Source organism: Arvicanthis niloticus, chromosome 9 (assembly GCF_011762505.2).
Source record: "Arvicanthis niloticus isolate mArvNil1 chromosome 9, mArvNil1.pat.X, whole genome shotgun sequence".
Classification (NCBI taxonomy): Eukaryota; Metazoa; Chordata; class Mammalia; order Rodentia; family Muridae; genus Arvicanthis; species Arvicanthis niloticus.
The window spans coordinates 65,938,774-65,954,414 of record NC_047666.1 but is presented as its reverse complement, the minus strand read 5'-3'; the positions used below and the strand labels follow the sequence as shown (position 1 = coordinate 65,954,414).

At 41.0% G+C, this 15,641-nt stretch overlaps 1 protein-coding gene across 1 annotated transcript in view; it reads left to right on the top strand.

The window, feature by feature from the left end:
- The window catches only part of LOC117715661 (alpha-2-macroglobulin-like protein 1), a 42,680-nt gene extending 27,258 nt beyond the window's left edge, over window positions 1-15,422 (top strand). The window contains exons 22-36 of the mRNA XM_034512568.2: window positions 662-713; window positions 1,702-1,785; window positions 3,087-3,263; window positions 4,729-4,810; window positions 5,608-5,764; window positions 6,997-7,068; window positions 8,403-8,568; window positions 9,295-9,506; window positions 10,580-10,789; window positions 11,671-11,795; window positions 12,577-12,667; window positions 12,991-13,059; window positions 14,161-14,260; window positions 14,933-15,009; window positions 15,268-15,422. Of these exons, the coding sequence (XP_034368459.1) occupies window positions 662-713; window positions 1,702-1,785; window positions 3,087-3,263; window positions 4,729-4,810; window positions 5,608-5,764; window positions 6,997-7,068; window positions 8,403-8,568; window positions 9,295-9,506; window positions 10,580-10,789; window positions 11,671-11,795; window positions 12,577-12,667; window positions 12,991-13,059; window positions 14,161-14,260; window positions 14,933-14,973 (1,638 nt within the window). The 3' untranslated portion in view covers window positions 14,974-15,009; window positions 15,268-15,422. The remainder of the gene's footprint in view (window positions 1-661; window positions 714-1,701; window positions 1,786-3,086; window positions 3,264-4,728; window positions 4,811-5,607; window positions 5,765-6,996; window positions 7,069-8,402; window positions 8,569-9,294; window positions 9,507-10,579; window positions 10,790-11,670; window positions 11,796-12,576; window positions 12,668-12,990; window positions 13,060-14,160; window positions 14,261-14,932; window positions 15,010-15,267) is intronic.
- Window positions 15,423-15,641: the final 219 nt, after the last annotated feature.

Here is a 15,641-nt window from a genome sequence, read left to right as displayed (position 1 = left end):
CTTTCCGACGGGAAACAGTATTTAAGAGATAAACTAAAGCATTGTTCTTGAAATGTTTAATTGACTTTGGGCACAAACCTCCCACTTTGAACAAATTGCATTATTGTGCACACATCCTTTCTTTAATCAGTACCTCAGCCCTGGCTTGGTGTGTGGCTCAGTGGGTAAGTACTTGCCTAGCTTGTGCAAAGACCTGGGTTCTGTTCTCAGCATCTCCAAACCCAAGCAACAAATGGAGCCTCACCAAGGATGACCAACCCCCTTGAAACCTACTTTCTTATTTCTTGACTATCTTCTTGGCATGCAGCAGCCTGTAGCTGTCTCTACCCTTTTAACTGACCCTCGAGTCCAAGAGGCAAATCCTTATCTTGCTCTATGCTTTGAGCAGTTCCTGTTATTCTCAATAAAAAAAAAAAACCAATGGAACAGCTGAAAGTGTCACTCAATGACAAGGGTTCTCCTTGCACAACCTATGGGAGCTGAACCCCCTGAGGGGTATATAACGTACAGAGACGTCTACCTAGGAAGGACAGGGACAATGAATGGCTCTCAGGAACAACCGTGAGCCAGCCGTACCTATGAGAACTGATGTTTGGTCTCTTTTTCTTTATGGAAAAATGATTCAACTTATTATTTTGTTCTTTTGTTTACTTTCTAACAGCCTGAAGGTATCGAAAAAGAAACAACCCAAAGTTTCCTTATCTGCCCAAAAGGTAAGAGGGCTCGCCTGGTGATCACTTAGTTCCAGAGAAAGTTGTGAGCATGGCAGATATACTTTCTCAGCCTATGCACAAGCCACGAGCCATGAGCCCACTCGCCATGTGGATGCATTTTAACTTCCTCTTGCGGGCTTTACTTCCCGTTATGTCTTTATTGTATAATTTTTAGCAAACAAACCATATGAAATTTTGTTTGTCTAATGAGATTAGTTTTCCACGATTCTTCTACATTTTGGTCTCTTTGTTCATATAATTGACTCACAATCTTGGCCAATGGAAAACTCAGGATTTTGTTAGAGAACACTAACAACACAGTGGTTGCTCTTATATTCTCGCTATGAAGTAGTCTGTAGATTCACTACTGGCCCCCAGTTACCTGATTTGTGGCCATCATGAGTACTGTCCTGTTGGAGCCAGTCGCTGGTAACCTGATCTTAATGAATCCTTTGAGCATTCCTTCTATAAGCTATGAGTCTTATATCTTCTATTTGTCCATGCACAATTTAAGTACTAAACTGATGGAAAATAGAGAGACCACTGTCTAAAACGAAGTATACTTTGTTTCCTGGATATATTGATAGTCTAAACTAGCTCGAATTCTCAGTTTAGTTTTAAATTTTTCATTACATTCATTTGTGTGTGTGTGTGTGTGTGTGTGTGTGTCCACACATGCATGTGTAACTGTGTGTGCTCGTGTGTATGAGTATGCTTGTATATACCATGGGGGGTGGGGCGTAGAAGTCAAGGACAACTTGAAAGAGTTGTTCCCTCCTTCTACCATTGGGTCCTGGGGAATGAACTCAGATCATCAGACTTGGTTACCCTCTGCAACATCTTGCTGGCCCAAAGTCTCAATTTCATTTAGCCTGATAAATAAAACTAGCTGACAGCCTGTTCCTTCTAATACCGCTGCTCCAAAAGTCTGCTGCTGTGACTTGAGGAAGGGAGCCTTTGCAATGTTTATACGGGTATGTTCTTTCAGGTACCAACGCCTCAAAGCAAATACTTCTGGAATTGCCAAGCAAAGTAGTAGACGGATCAGCCAGATCCTTTGTCACCATTGTGGGTGAGTTTATTAACTTCTGTGTCATAGTGATTTGAAAATCTTACTTGACGTGGTCTATAAAAAAGTCCTAACATAACAGAATGGAGATATTTTCATAAGCTCTCAAGGGAGGGATTGTGGTTAGACCGTCCTTTCTGCCTGTTTTCATGTGGGATCTGAAGACATGGCGCTCTCAGACCTGCATCTCTACGAAGCACTTGCACTGGTGGGTAATGGCAGGTGCTCAGGAAAAAGGAGAGCCTGTTCTAACCTGTATGTGTGAATGCCTCTTGGAGATTATGATATGTTGTGAAACTGGGAATTTTCTCAGTATAAAGAGAGAGATGTTCCCTAAAAGTAATTTGTTTATCATCAACATTCAGACCTGTAGAAGATGGATATGTTATAGTTTATATTTCATCAGGTCAGTATCTCAAAACACAAATCAGAAGCAAGTCAGCAAATGAACACACTTCCAGTGCTTCCTCTTTGCTCTGGAAATGAGGTTTTTCAAAACTTTTTCATCCCCAAAGCCCCTCTAATTCCATACTTCAGAACCACCTCCTTCTAAATTCCCTCTAGGAAACTTGGTTTGTTTATGTGTTTTATTTATTTTATTTTAAATTGTGCATATAGGGGCAGTATATGCACATAAGTGTAGTGTCCACAAAGGCCCAAGACATTGATTTCCCCTAGAAGTGGAGTTAGAGGCAGTCAGGAGCCACCCAATATGGATGCTAGAAAATGAATTCGGGTCTCTTAACTACTGAGCCACCTCTCCAGCCTCCTATTTTTTTAAATTTTTTATTGGATATTTTATTTATTTACAATGCAGAAGTCATCCCCTTTCCCCAATTCCCCTCCCTAGAACCCCCTATCCCATCCCCCCTCCTCCTTTATGCTTTTATTCAATTTTAATTACATGCATGTATTAAGGTCAGATCTAGGTTGAGGGTCTAGCAATACAATAGATGCAAATAGTCAAAAAACAAGCAAGACAATAAACATAAATAATCAAAGAAAAAGCAAAGCATTAAACCCAATTATGTGAACACTCCCGTGATCACAATTTCTAAGGGATTATCAGGATGACCAAAGTGTCTGAGCCTACTTCCCTGTCCTAGCCCAAGGTCATTTTCATGTCTGAAGCCTACTTTCTTGTTCTAGCCTAAGATTTAGATTCTTACCTGAAATTACGTCTTTGTTTTAGCCTAGAGTGAACTTTAAATAATTTCCTGTTCCCAGCATGCCCTGTGGTTATTAACACTAAGGCAGCAGTATAGCATTTGTGTGAGTGCCTGACTCTCCCTTTCTGCCTTTAGGAGACATTCTGGGAGTCGCAATGCAGAATCTGGACAGCCTTCTCCAAACGCCCTATGGGTGCGGTGAACAGAACATTGCCCAGCTAGCATCTGACACTTACATCCTTGACTACCTGAAAGCTACCAAGCAGCTGACAGAAGAGGTCAGATCCAAGGCGCTGCTTCTCTTATCTAATGGTGAGAGGGTTAAGTAGTTTCTGCCCACAAAGGTGAAATCAATTGCAACCAATATCAAAACATGATCAGTCTTACCCTGTGGTCTCCTGGTGAGACAAAAGTGGACCTTTGAGTCCTCTGAGTCCTAGCTGTGTGTTCTTTTTTCTTTAAAATCTCTGTTCATCGTTTAGTCTCCTGACGTAGAACTGTAGTTTCAAATTGTGAATTCATCTTTATCTTTAAATTTTCTTTATTCATACATGCATACAATGCAATGTGGTCATACCCACTCCTATGTCTCTCCCTCAACTTCCACCTTACCTTCCCCTACATGCCCTCTCCAAGTTTTGTGTTTTCATTTTTTTATTGTTTTATAACCCACCAAGTCCAGATAGTACAGTCCATGATATAGGGCCCTCTCCTGGAATAGGAGCGAGCTCCCAGCGACCACACCCTCAATAAACAATGAGTCTCCTACCTGCTGCAAATATTACCAATAACCTCTTAGCATAGAACTGTGCCTAGAGATCCTCTACCCCATCTATGCGAGGGTTTTGACTGGCTTGATCTTCTGTAGGCCTTGTACAGGCAACCACAGCTCATATGAGCTCACAGTTGAGATGTCCATGTCATGCTTTGAGGACAGCATTCCATAGCATACACACCCATCCCCCATCATGGGAATCTTGCATTCTTTCTGTCTCCTCCTCTGGGATGCCCCCTGAACCTTGGCAGTCATGGAGTTAATATCAGTGAACTCGTTTGTAAATGTGTCATAGTTACCATTCTATCTTGTTTGTTGTTGCTGGGAACAGTGGCTGGAAATGAGTCTTTTGTCAGCCCATAGACCTACCTGCTTGGCTGTGTTCCAATGCAGTGACGTGATTGAACCTGAATATTGAAAGATGCATACAAGCGACATTAAAATGGGATATTGAGGACAAGCCCAGGAGGAAACGCATTTTGGGTTTTCTTCTTAGGAACTTAAAACTGAGTAAAGTAAAATATCCTTAGGGGAAGGTACTGAGTGCTAAGTACAGTTTGGAGCCAGCTTTAGGTACTGATTGCTAAGTGCAGTGCAGAGCCATAATCTTAAGGGAAGGTACTGATTGCTAAGTGCAGTGCAGAGCCATAATCTTAAGGGAAGGTACTGATTGCTAAGTACAGTGCAGAGCCATAACCTTAAGGGAAGGTACTGATTGCTAAGTACAGTGCAGAGCCATAACCTTAAGGGAAAGTACTGATTGCTAAGTGCAGTGTGGAGCCATAACCTTAAGGGAAGGTACTGATTGCTAAGTGCAATGTGGAGCCAGCTTTTAAGTAAGGTATTCTCTCTGTACACAGAGCTAGACAACCTGTGTTGTCTAGAGATCGACATTGAAGTGGTCACAGTAGCCCAGGCCAGACCTTGTATTTACCCAGTCTATTTCAGGCTTTTCCTTCTCTCCCAGGCTAAGACACAGCTTCCTACTCTGTTGTGTTTTAGGTTACCAAAATCACTTGTCTTTCAAAAACCATGATGGGTCATACGATGTGTTCTGCCAGAACAACCAGGAAGGAAGCACATGGTGAGAGATTAAAACTTTATTTTCCCCAAGGGGGGGTGGGGAGGGTGGCTCCCTTTCTCTGAGGAGAAGGAGAGAGAGCAATGGGGAAGGGATTTGTAAGGATGAGACTGAGAAGAGAGGTGGGAGGAGTGCTGTGATAGGGATGTAAAGGGAATTAAAAAAAAAAAGAAATCAGTGGAAAAAATAAAACCTCTTTGTTTTCCATAATGTAAGTTATTTTCTAAACAGGATTTGCAAGAAGCTGAGAGCAGCTAGTGCTGGGGGGGGGGCGGGTCCCAGCCAAGTGGGTTTCAAAGTGGTTTTACAGAGAAGGAAATAAAACCCAAAAATGTATTCTTTTCGGTCTGATGAGGCAACATCCCCATAGTCTCATGCAACTTGCTTAGCCGTCTGATTGCTTAGTGATGGCTTCTGGTGATGACACAGCTCTTCAGCTCCATGCAAGTGTCACATCTTACTCTGTACCTCCCAGTCTTGTCTAGGTCCTGGAAAGGGAAACTAGACAGCCCCGTAGCATCTAGTTTTAGATCACACCAGTCTTGTTTCTGGGCATGGATAATCAAATGGACTATACAGCCAGGCCCTTGAGCGGCCAAAATCCACCTGCTCTATTTTCTACACATTTGTTGTTCACCATATTTTACTGAGCCCAGTGAAAGGGCCACTGTCGATCTAGACTAGTAACTGTCAACATTAGACAAGTATGAATGTTTTACCAAAGGGAACAGTCCTGATGAACCTGTGGCGTGGTGACAACATTTTAACTCTGGCGTTTGCTTTGATGGTGTCTATTACAGGCTCAGTGCCCTTTCTTTCAAGACATTTGAGAAAATGAAGGACTATATTTTCATCGAAGAGATAGTCCCCAAACAGACCTTAATCTGGCTTGCAAAGAAACAGAAATCAAATGGATGCTTTAGAAGGGAAGAGAAGCTTGTCAGCAATGCGCAGGAGGTACGAGACTCACAGGAAGGCTTCCGTCTCCGGTTTCTCTGTGTTACCTGCCTCTGCTGCCTTCCTTCATCTGGAATGCATCATCTTTGTGAATGCCATGCCTTCTGAGTCAGCTGTAGTCTCGGGTCGTTCTTGCTTGTGTCACGTGGGTCCTCTCCATGAGCATCTGTCCGGCTTCGTGAATGTTTAACCAGGGCCTAGGCAGAAGTCTGCATATGTCTTTTGTTGAATCAGGCTCCTGTAATTATTAAACTGGGAGGAGGGAGGGAAAAGGACTCAGCAGAGAAAGAAAGCACCTGGGAATTTGGAGTCAGATAATACATTGAAGGGAGGCAGAGTTGAGTGTATGAGGAATTTCTTTCCATGCCTTAGTCCTGAGGTTTAAATCAAGGTCTCAGGTAGAAAATGCAGCTCTACCTGCATTTGATAGAGTGTGTCAACACAGAAACACAGCTCCTACCTCAAAGAAAATAAGAGATAATTTATTCTGAAGCCAAGTATGACAGACCATGGTCCAGGAACACAGATTTAGGTCATTCCAAATTCCATGTTGCAATATTGTTTGGTTAAGATTTTTTTTTTTTTTTAAGTAACAGAGCAAAGAAAGCTGTAACTCTGAGAACTTTTCAAATACATTGATGGTAACACTGAGTAGGCTGTCCCCACAAAGCCGGGAAACTCAGCCCTGGGACTCACAAGCTATCTGGTAACACTCCTAGGCCTACATTGGTGGAAACTACAAATTTGTTAAATTAATACATTCCCAGATGTTTTCTCTGTTAGTCACAAGATGTTGGGTCAGACACAGAGGAGAACAAGGAATGGCTACTTAGGAGGTTAAAGATCATTGAACTAGTTCTGGACCTGCAACATTCCAACCTCTCTGCAACCACTGAGGTCTTTGATCTCCCCTCTGTCTCACCCATCAGCAAAGTGTTTCTTTGCTTTGTTCAAATTAATACCAACACAGCCACACAAACTGCTTAGAATTCAAGCCAAATACCAGGGCACAGAATACTATGCACAACATTCCTATATTTAAAATCAAATGTTAATGAGTCTCCCCAGATGGCAAGACTTCCATTCACCTAACTTTAAAACTATATGTTAAAGTGTTTTCGTGACTAAGCTTGTTTGTTCAAGCACTTTTTCCTAGCTAGTCTCAATTCAGAGACATGGCTGTTGTTTCATGGTCTGCTCTCTTAAACGGCTCGCTGTCTCTTTGTTTTCAGGGCAGTGAGGAGGATATTGCGCTCACTGCGTATGTCGTCGGGGTGTTCCTTGAAGTTGGACTCAATTCCAGTGTATGGATTCTCATCATCGCTGGCCTCACTGGGCTGAATGCACCTTAGATAGATTCTAGAATCAGGATGAAATCCTTAGACAAGATAAGATACCAAGACAACACTTGATTCACCACCATTCTTTAAACTGATGATGTTCAAAATTCTTTTGATTCACTGATCCTTTTGATGAATAGAATTGAGGTTTCCCCCAGGTTGGATACACTCTTGGAAAAAAAAAAAAAACTCAGTTTTTCCTGTGATCTAGGGTATTTACATGTTCCCTGAAGGAAGTGCAAGTGTAGCTATGAACTTCAGATTATGAACCTCTGCTTTAGTGGGTATGATGGCACATACCAGTATTAGTGGTAATTCTGGTGTTCAGGAAATCATGGCAAAAGGATCATGACATTTGAGGCCACTCTTGCCTATTATAACCAGACCCAGACTCAAAAACAAAAGCAACTGTCACTGAAGAAGAATGTCTGCTCTCAGCAAAGCCATAGTCTAGAAGTTTGTTTCCAAGTCACTGAAGTATTTTTCAAATTGCTTTCAATCCATGGAGCATCCATTCACCAAATTTGTTCCTAAAAGAGAAACTACGTGTTTCTGGGGTCATTAGTATATCTTCAAATGCAAACCTCTATTAAAAGCATGAAAGTAAAACATTTTAAGTCAAAAAAAAAAAAAAACCTGTACATGATCCTGGAAGTTAGTCCAGTTCCTAAAGTACTTGCCTCACATGCATGAGGACCTGAGTCCAGTTCCTAGAACCCATGAACAAATGCAGGGGAACATGGAGGCACATGCCTGTCATCCTATTACTGAGGAGACAGAGAAAAGAGTATCTTGGGACTTGCTGGCCAGGAAGGCTAATATATTTGGTGAGCTCCAAGTAAAGAGAGACATCTCAATGAGGTAATTAGTGGTCTTCAGGTTGTCACTGAAATCTGTGGCCACCATGATACATGCATATACACATGGCTATGCACACACACACACACACACACACACACACACACACATAATTATATGTTTTGTGACATGAAAGAAGTTTGTATTATATCTAAAAGATTGATGATCTGATATTAAAGCACTTCACTCCTTAAATTTTGTTTCCCCCTCCTAAAATAGTAGTCCAAATTTATGGTGTTTTAAAATTATAGTGTGTGAATCTATATGGTAGGTTTATACATAAAAATAAAACATGTGAGTCTGTATGATAGAATTGGATGTAAAATGTGTTTCAGGGATACAGTATATACATTATAGGCAGAAGTTAGCTTAAGTATTCATCAAACTCCTGAAATGTTGAGGGGTTACTAAAAGCATATCTTTTCCTCTCCCCCAACCAGTTTCCTGCCCTCCGCAATGGTCTTTACTGTCTAGAAGAGGCGCTTTCCAATGGTGTCACCGATGGCTACACTCAAGCTATTCTGGCTTACACATTTGCATTAGCTGGAAAAGAACAGCAAGTGAAATCCTTACTCCCAATCCTGGATCAATCTGCTACAAAAACAAGTAAGTCTTATTACCAATTTGTCTTTGCTGGTCGGCAAAACTTCTGAGAACAAAGTGCAGATTGAATAAGCCTTCCACCAAGCGCTCTGGTGTCTCTAGAACATGTCGGCATCTATGTCTCCAAAGATCACCAGATACTTAATTTCCCTCTTTCTGTTTTCCACCAATTTTTCTCAAACGCATAAAGAAAAAAAAATTAAGCATGTTGTAGACACTAACAACTACCTCTGAAACCACTTAACACCCTAAGGAAATACCATATTTATTTCCCAGAATCTGTCACAGAAAAATATCACTGACTGGTTAATTTAAACCTCAGAATGTTTTTTCTCTTTAGAAGGTAGAAGTGTAAGATCCTGATAGCAGGAAGTGTGGGCTCATTGCTTGAAGTGGATGGCTTCTTCCTCTGCCTTCATGTGTGTCCTCTATGTGTGGACACTCTTGTCTCCCCCCCTTTTTTTGTCCATATTTCATCTTCTCATAATCACCATCAAATCAGATCATGTACCACCTTAGAAAACTCATTTTAACCTCATCATCATCTTTGAAAGTACTATTCTGAAAGCTGAGGTCAAGGCTTCAGTACATGCATTTAAAATCCAGGCCACAACAGGAATCCAGAGAATAGAACCTGTCCCCTCTGAGTGGGTAACTTATAGGAGCCTGTTTGAAAGACTTGTGGAAATTCTTTGCACAGAGGCTGATGTTTTTCCCCTGCTTTCTCAGATAACATGATATACTGGGAGAAAGATGAGAAACCCGAGACAGACAACTCTCCATCATTCATTCCTTCGGCACTTTCTGGTGAGGCAGAGAAGACGTGCTATGTGCTGTTGGCTGTCCTGTCCCAGGACACTCAGGACCTCGATTATGCCACCAAGATTGTGCAGTGGGTCGCCCAGAGGATGAACTCCCATGGAGGCTTCTCTGCCATGCAGGTGATTGGCTGATATGGGGTGAATGATTTTAATAAGGAAGATGACACTCAAGACAATGATAATGATCATCAGAGTAACAGAGCTCCTGAGACGAATGCATTAGATATCCTTTTTAAAGATTTATGCATTTTTTGTGTATATCAATGTTTTGCATGTGTGCGCACCACATACACTGGATCACCTTGATCTGGAGTTAGAGATGCTTGTTAGCCACCTTCGGGGTGCTGGGAATCAAACCTAGGTCCTCTACAATAGCAATGGTGCTCCTACCCACTGAGCCATGTCTCCAGCCCTCACATTTCATATTCTGAATTATTTAGCCTATGATTATTCATGGGCTCATTCTTGTGTTTCAGACACTCTTTCGAGGAGACTATCTTAGGTGATAAATCAGAGTTTCTCTTTAAGGAATTTAGGCTGACTGTGTCTCCATTGCACAGTGGAAGCAGAATGAAGGTCCAGAAGAGATACTCTTCCTAAGAACAGAGTCTAGGCATTGTAGATATTTGATGGTACAATGGCCAAAGACATGTCAATTAGGTATGGAGATTTCTCTATGCTTCTGTGGTCTCTACATCAGAGAAAGCAAAAGTGGGAACAGAAAACAAGAAAATGAATGACCATGAAGCTGTGGGTGATCCCTTCCCTAACAGGGAAAACTGAAAGTCTGGGGAAATAGAGTTTCATTTAATGAGGATGATGCCCTTTTCTCCTCCTTGAAGGCTGAGTCCCCATAAGATAGCAGGATGATGAATTTCCAAAGACCTCTTTCTGACTTTTGTCTCTCTTTGAGGATAAAGGGAAAGTAGTGCAGTCATCACACCGTGGTGCTTTTCTGACTAAATTTTACATTATGTCAGCAGTGGAGATGGTGATCTATTTAAAAAACTTTCAGAAAAATAAAACCAATTAATTTGCTAAAGACAGTGAATTGGCAGCAACTCGCATAATTAAGCATTCTCCAGTTTTGGTGGCATCGATTCGTGTCCTATCGGTAGCTTCAGGAATGTTTATGGAGACTGATGGAAAGTTCGTGATCAACAATGGCTGACCTATACCACTGTTCTGTTCAGGACACCATAGTGTGCCTTCTGGCCCTAACCCGATACATGAAGTTAACTGGCTCTAACCCTCAAAACACCGTCACCCTGAGCACGGAAGAGTCTAAGGAGGTTTTCCCTGTTAACAGAGATAACCGCCTTCTGGTACAGCACTCAAAAGTATCCAAAGACCACAGACAATACACGGTGGATGTAGAAGGAGATGGCTGCTCATTTATCCAGGTAATGGAAGGACCCTTCTGTCTTATAGACAGGAGAACTGAGCCTGTCTATAAGAATCCAGACCACCATTCAGCTATGTGTGATGTGTTGTGTCATTTTGACTTTTCCTGGTCCCTGCTTCCCTCATAGTTTTCAAATCAACGGCAAATGCAAGATACATTATAGAGAAGCTATTCACATTTGTATCATTTTTAAAGTGAACATAGGGACTGGAGAGATGATTCTATAGTTAAGAAGACTGGCTGCTCTCCTAGAGGATCAAGGTTCAATTCTGAGCATCCACATGGTGGCCACAACTCCAGTTCCAGGAGATCTGATGCCCTCCTCTGACCTCCAACAGCAATGAACACCACTCTGTGGTGCATAGATGCAGACGGAACACCCACACACATAGAATAAAATAAATCTTCCAAGAATAGTAAAATTGGCATACAGAGTAATAAGTTTTCTGTTAGCATTTTCATGCATGTTTTGTTGTCTTCCTTCCCTATTCCCATCACTCCCTTCACCCCCTTTTGTTGAAGACCCACCCAATCAATATCCCCCTTCTGTTATCATGACATATACACCCCATTATCTCCCCAAATAAGAGCTCTTTCTATCTCATAATGCTCTTTCTAGTTTCCCCCCAACCTCCCCCACAACACATATATACACACACACAAACAAACAACAAGCATTTTTAGTAATTAAATGTGTTCTTCTGGTGGAAACTATTCTGCCCTCATCCAATTACATCTTCACACTGTTCCCCATAAACATTTAGTTGATCCTGGTTCCCTGATGATAACGTTCCAAAACACATTAATAATGCAGTTAAAGAGATAACAGGTTCTTCAGTGTTTACTACAGGATGATTTTCAAGATGTTATCCTTCCCAGGCCACCCTCAGGTACAATGTGCCACTTCCTAAGGAGGCCTCAGGATTTTCCCTTTCTGTGAAAACTAGAAAGAGCAACTCTTCAGATGAATTCCAGACCAAGTTTGACCTCACGGTGACCCTCACGTAAGTGTAACGTTTTGATATCTGCTCCCAGATTAGAGAACTCTATCAAAGAATTGTCTCAAATAGGACTAAAGAAAACCAAATCTGGGGCTGGGGAGATGGCTCAGTGGTTAAGAGCACCCTCTGCTCTTCCAGAGGACCTGAGTTCAATTCCCAGTAACCACGTGGTGCCTCACAACCATCTGTAATGAGATCTGATGTCTTCTTCTGGTGTGTCTGAAGACAGCAACAGTGTACTCACATAAAATAAATAAATCTTTAAAGAAAGAAAGATAAGAAAACCAAATCTGAACGACAGTGACCACAGTGAGTCCTGTGTTGACAGGTGATCTACCATCAGGTGATCTACCCCATGGCCACGTCACTGCCTTTTCAGATGCTAGCTTATTAAATCGATCTTCAGCAATGTCTACACACGTATGATTCACACTCCTCAGCTGCTGCCTGAGAGCTGTTGTCTTGCTGACTGATTAAGAGTGTGGAAGGTCTCCTCGGGTGTTGGGCAAATCTAAAGTTGACGGGAACATACACGACGTTAACAAGGAAGTTCTGTCTGTAGGTTCTGACTTTGTGAGATTCAGGAAGGCTGTGTGTTCATGGAGGTCATGATCAGAACCAGCTGACCACTGTCACTGGACTGTGACTGCGCTCAAATGGTTGAAGATGAAGTCTGCCAGCTCTCCAGACTTCAGGCTTATAAGTGCACCTGTCCACCTGCCCCCCTCACTGAGAGAGCTTGTGCTTCTAAACCCATGTAGAGATGTTTGCTTTTACATCTCAGGTACACTGGAGCTCACGAAAGCTCCGGCACAGTCCTCGTGGATGTGAAAATGCCCTCTGGCTTTACTCCTGTCTTCTCATCCATCGAGGAGGTAAATAAAGATAGCCCTGTTCCCCAGCACAGAGAAAGTGAGAGTGCATGAAAAATAAACTGAATGATGGAATTCTTCATCTAAGCACATTTCTTCGGAGTTCACGTTTGAACTGGAATAGGAGGGATGATTTTTATTCTGCAGAAATGCGGAGTCATTATGCCAAGTATTCATCTTGTGTTTCTTTGCCCAGTTCCCTTGTATACTCACCGAGTACACTGAGGAACAAAGGGAACTTTCCCTAAACAGCCAGCACAGTGCTTATTTCTAGAGAGGGACTCTGGTATTCTGATCCTCACCTCTTCTTGTCAATCTCTTTAAAGCTTAAATTCATTAGTCAAGTAATGAAGACGGACATAAAGAATGCCCACGTTCTTTTCTACTTGAAAAATGTAAGTTTAACAACAATAGTTTGTTTGTTTGTTTGTTTTTTCATGACTTTGTTTCTGAGTTTTGTTTCGTGGCTTCGTCTTCTGTAGGGTGTTTGAAAAACCTCTATTTATTATGGACATATGTGAAAGACCTTGTTGTTTTAATGAAACATGGAACATAGCTGTGTTCTTTCCCACTAATCATATCCTTTGTATTAACATGTTATTTTGTGTAAGGCATGATTGCCTGATTCATGTTCAGAATCATCTTTAATCCTTACAGAATATAATGTGGTCAGTTACAGAGATGAATAATTCTTCTACAGCTTGAAATCCAATGAAGACGTGATTTTTTTTTTATTGCTTGAACTGTATACAGTTAAAATATATACTGTGACACACAATCTCTCCCAACTTCATGTCCCCTTTTAAGTAACCCACCAAGTCTAATTAGTATTGCTATACGCACATGGATATGGAGCCATCCATTGTGACATGTTCAACCTATCAGAGACCACACCCCTGAAGAACAGTGGCTCTCCCTGCCTAGCAGACATTCATTATCAATAGTGAAAGGTGTCCATCTTCAAAAATGCCAAATAATTTCCTATCATGCACATGCCATGGTTTCAGTATCCATCAATCTGTTAGTAAACGGGACATGGATTATTTCAGTACCTTGACAATTTGACCACTGTTGAAGTGAGCATGGCAGTGCCTTTTCAAGACAATAATCTAATTTTTCTTGGATGTGTCCTCTCAAGTAGGCTTTCTGAATCATGTCATAATTCTATTTTTAATTTGGGCATGAGAAACTCCAAACTGTGGTGTGACTTTCAAAGCACTCTTCCTATACGTACATCATCCCCACTCACACAAACCTACACTCTCTAACATGTTTGAGTACTCCCTTAATTTAAGCACTTACGCACCTTAATATGAGCAGTGCAGCTTAAATGTTTACATGATTTAATGTCAGCTAACTCATTGGTTTGCTATTATATAAGCTAGTGGTGGGCTTGGTGTCTAAATTATGTAGGTCACAAGCTCACGGAGTAAATTTCTCAGTGACTTTCTTTTTTCTGACCTAGTTGGACTTGCTTATCATTCATGTCTTTATAGGTTCCCAAGGAAGCAACCAGCTTCACCTTTTCTATTGAACAAACCAACCTTGTAGTCAACATCCAGCCAGCCCCAGTCACGGTCCACGGATATGAAAAAGGTAAACAACCACATCACAGTGATTGAACATGTCTGTAGCTCACACTCTGAGCCATGACATACCCTCAAGTCATTACCATTCATCTTCAAAAGGTGAACAAGTGATGGTCTCATGTTTAGGGATAATGGGTTTCATGTTTTTTTTTTTTTATTCCATGATGTGGATTCTGACTGGGCCAATTCCCAGGGTATCCTAACCCTTAGAATTTCCTTGCTGTATTGTGAAAAGATTCATCCTTAACTTGCAATATAAATGATACTAACATTCCAAGACTTTCTTTATTACCATTGTTATTGAGTCAAAGACTTACTATTGCATGGTGCTTCTATGATTTCAACTTAAGAATGGAAGAAAAAGCATTATAGGAAAAAATGTAATAGATTATGCTTCAAAGCAGTGATTTGTGGAGACCATGACACACCCCCTGGGAAGTGAGCTTGGTCGGTTTCTTGTTGGATACCATAAAAAGTCTGTCAAGGAGTAGATGAACACAGTCTGTTCTTTACTAATTTAATGCACTCCTTATCATATGACTTTCTTTAGTAGAATATATAAGGCTCAATAAAATGGATGAGTGGTTACTTCTCTTGAAAAATTATTGGAAAGATTAGGTTTAGTGTCTTACACACAGTTGGAGATCTGGTAAAGACAAATGCTCTTTTTATTTTCCAGATGAATATGCTTTTGATTCTTACAACATCAATAGCATGTAGGATTCCGAATAAGACAAAGAAACGCACAGAAAAAAAGTAAGGACATTGTATAGAAGTCATGCATATACTTCTTAAAGTCTCTAGTGTTTTTCTTAATACCTTGACATATATATATATATATATATATATATATATATATATATATATATATATATCAGTATTAATGTTATGTTTATAGAGCTCTGTGTGTGTGTGTGTGTGTGTGGAGAGAGAGAGAGAGAGAGAGAGAGAGAGAGAGAGAGAGAGAGAGAGAGAGAGATACATGTGTATTTACTGTTTAAACTATGATTTAAGTTACAGGTATGAGAATATTTCTTTGAATAAACTCTTCTCCTGGTCACCATCCTAACAGAATGCCTGACCAAGCACCACACATGCTGAAGATTCACAATGATTTCTTGTCAGCCTCACTTCCTTCCTTCTATTAAATGACATCATTTCAAGTCTGAGGCCACTGTTTTATATTCTTTGTAGTTTTCATTACAGAAGTCTCAGAGCTTTGAGTGAAACTGAATGATTTGCTTTATTTCTGTCAAGTTTAAACTCAAGTTTGGGCACCTGAATTGTACAGAACCAGAATCCCAAAGACAGAGAGAAATAGATTGAAGTGGAGGAGATTAGATTAAAGTAGGAAAGTACTCTGTTTCAGCTCAACATAGAAATACACA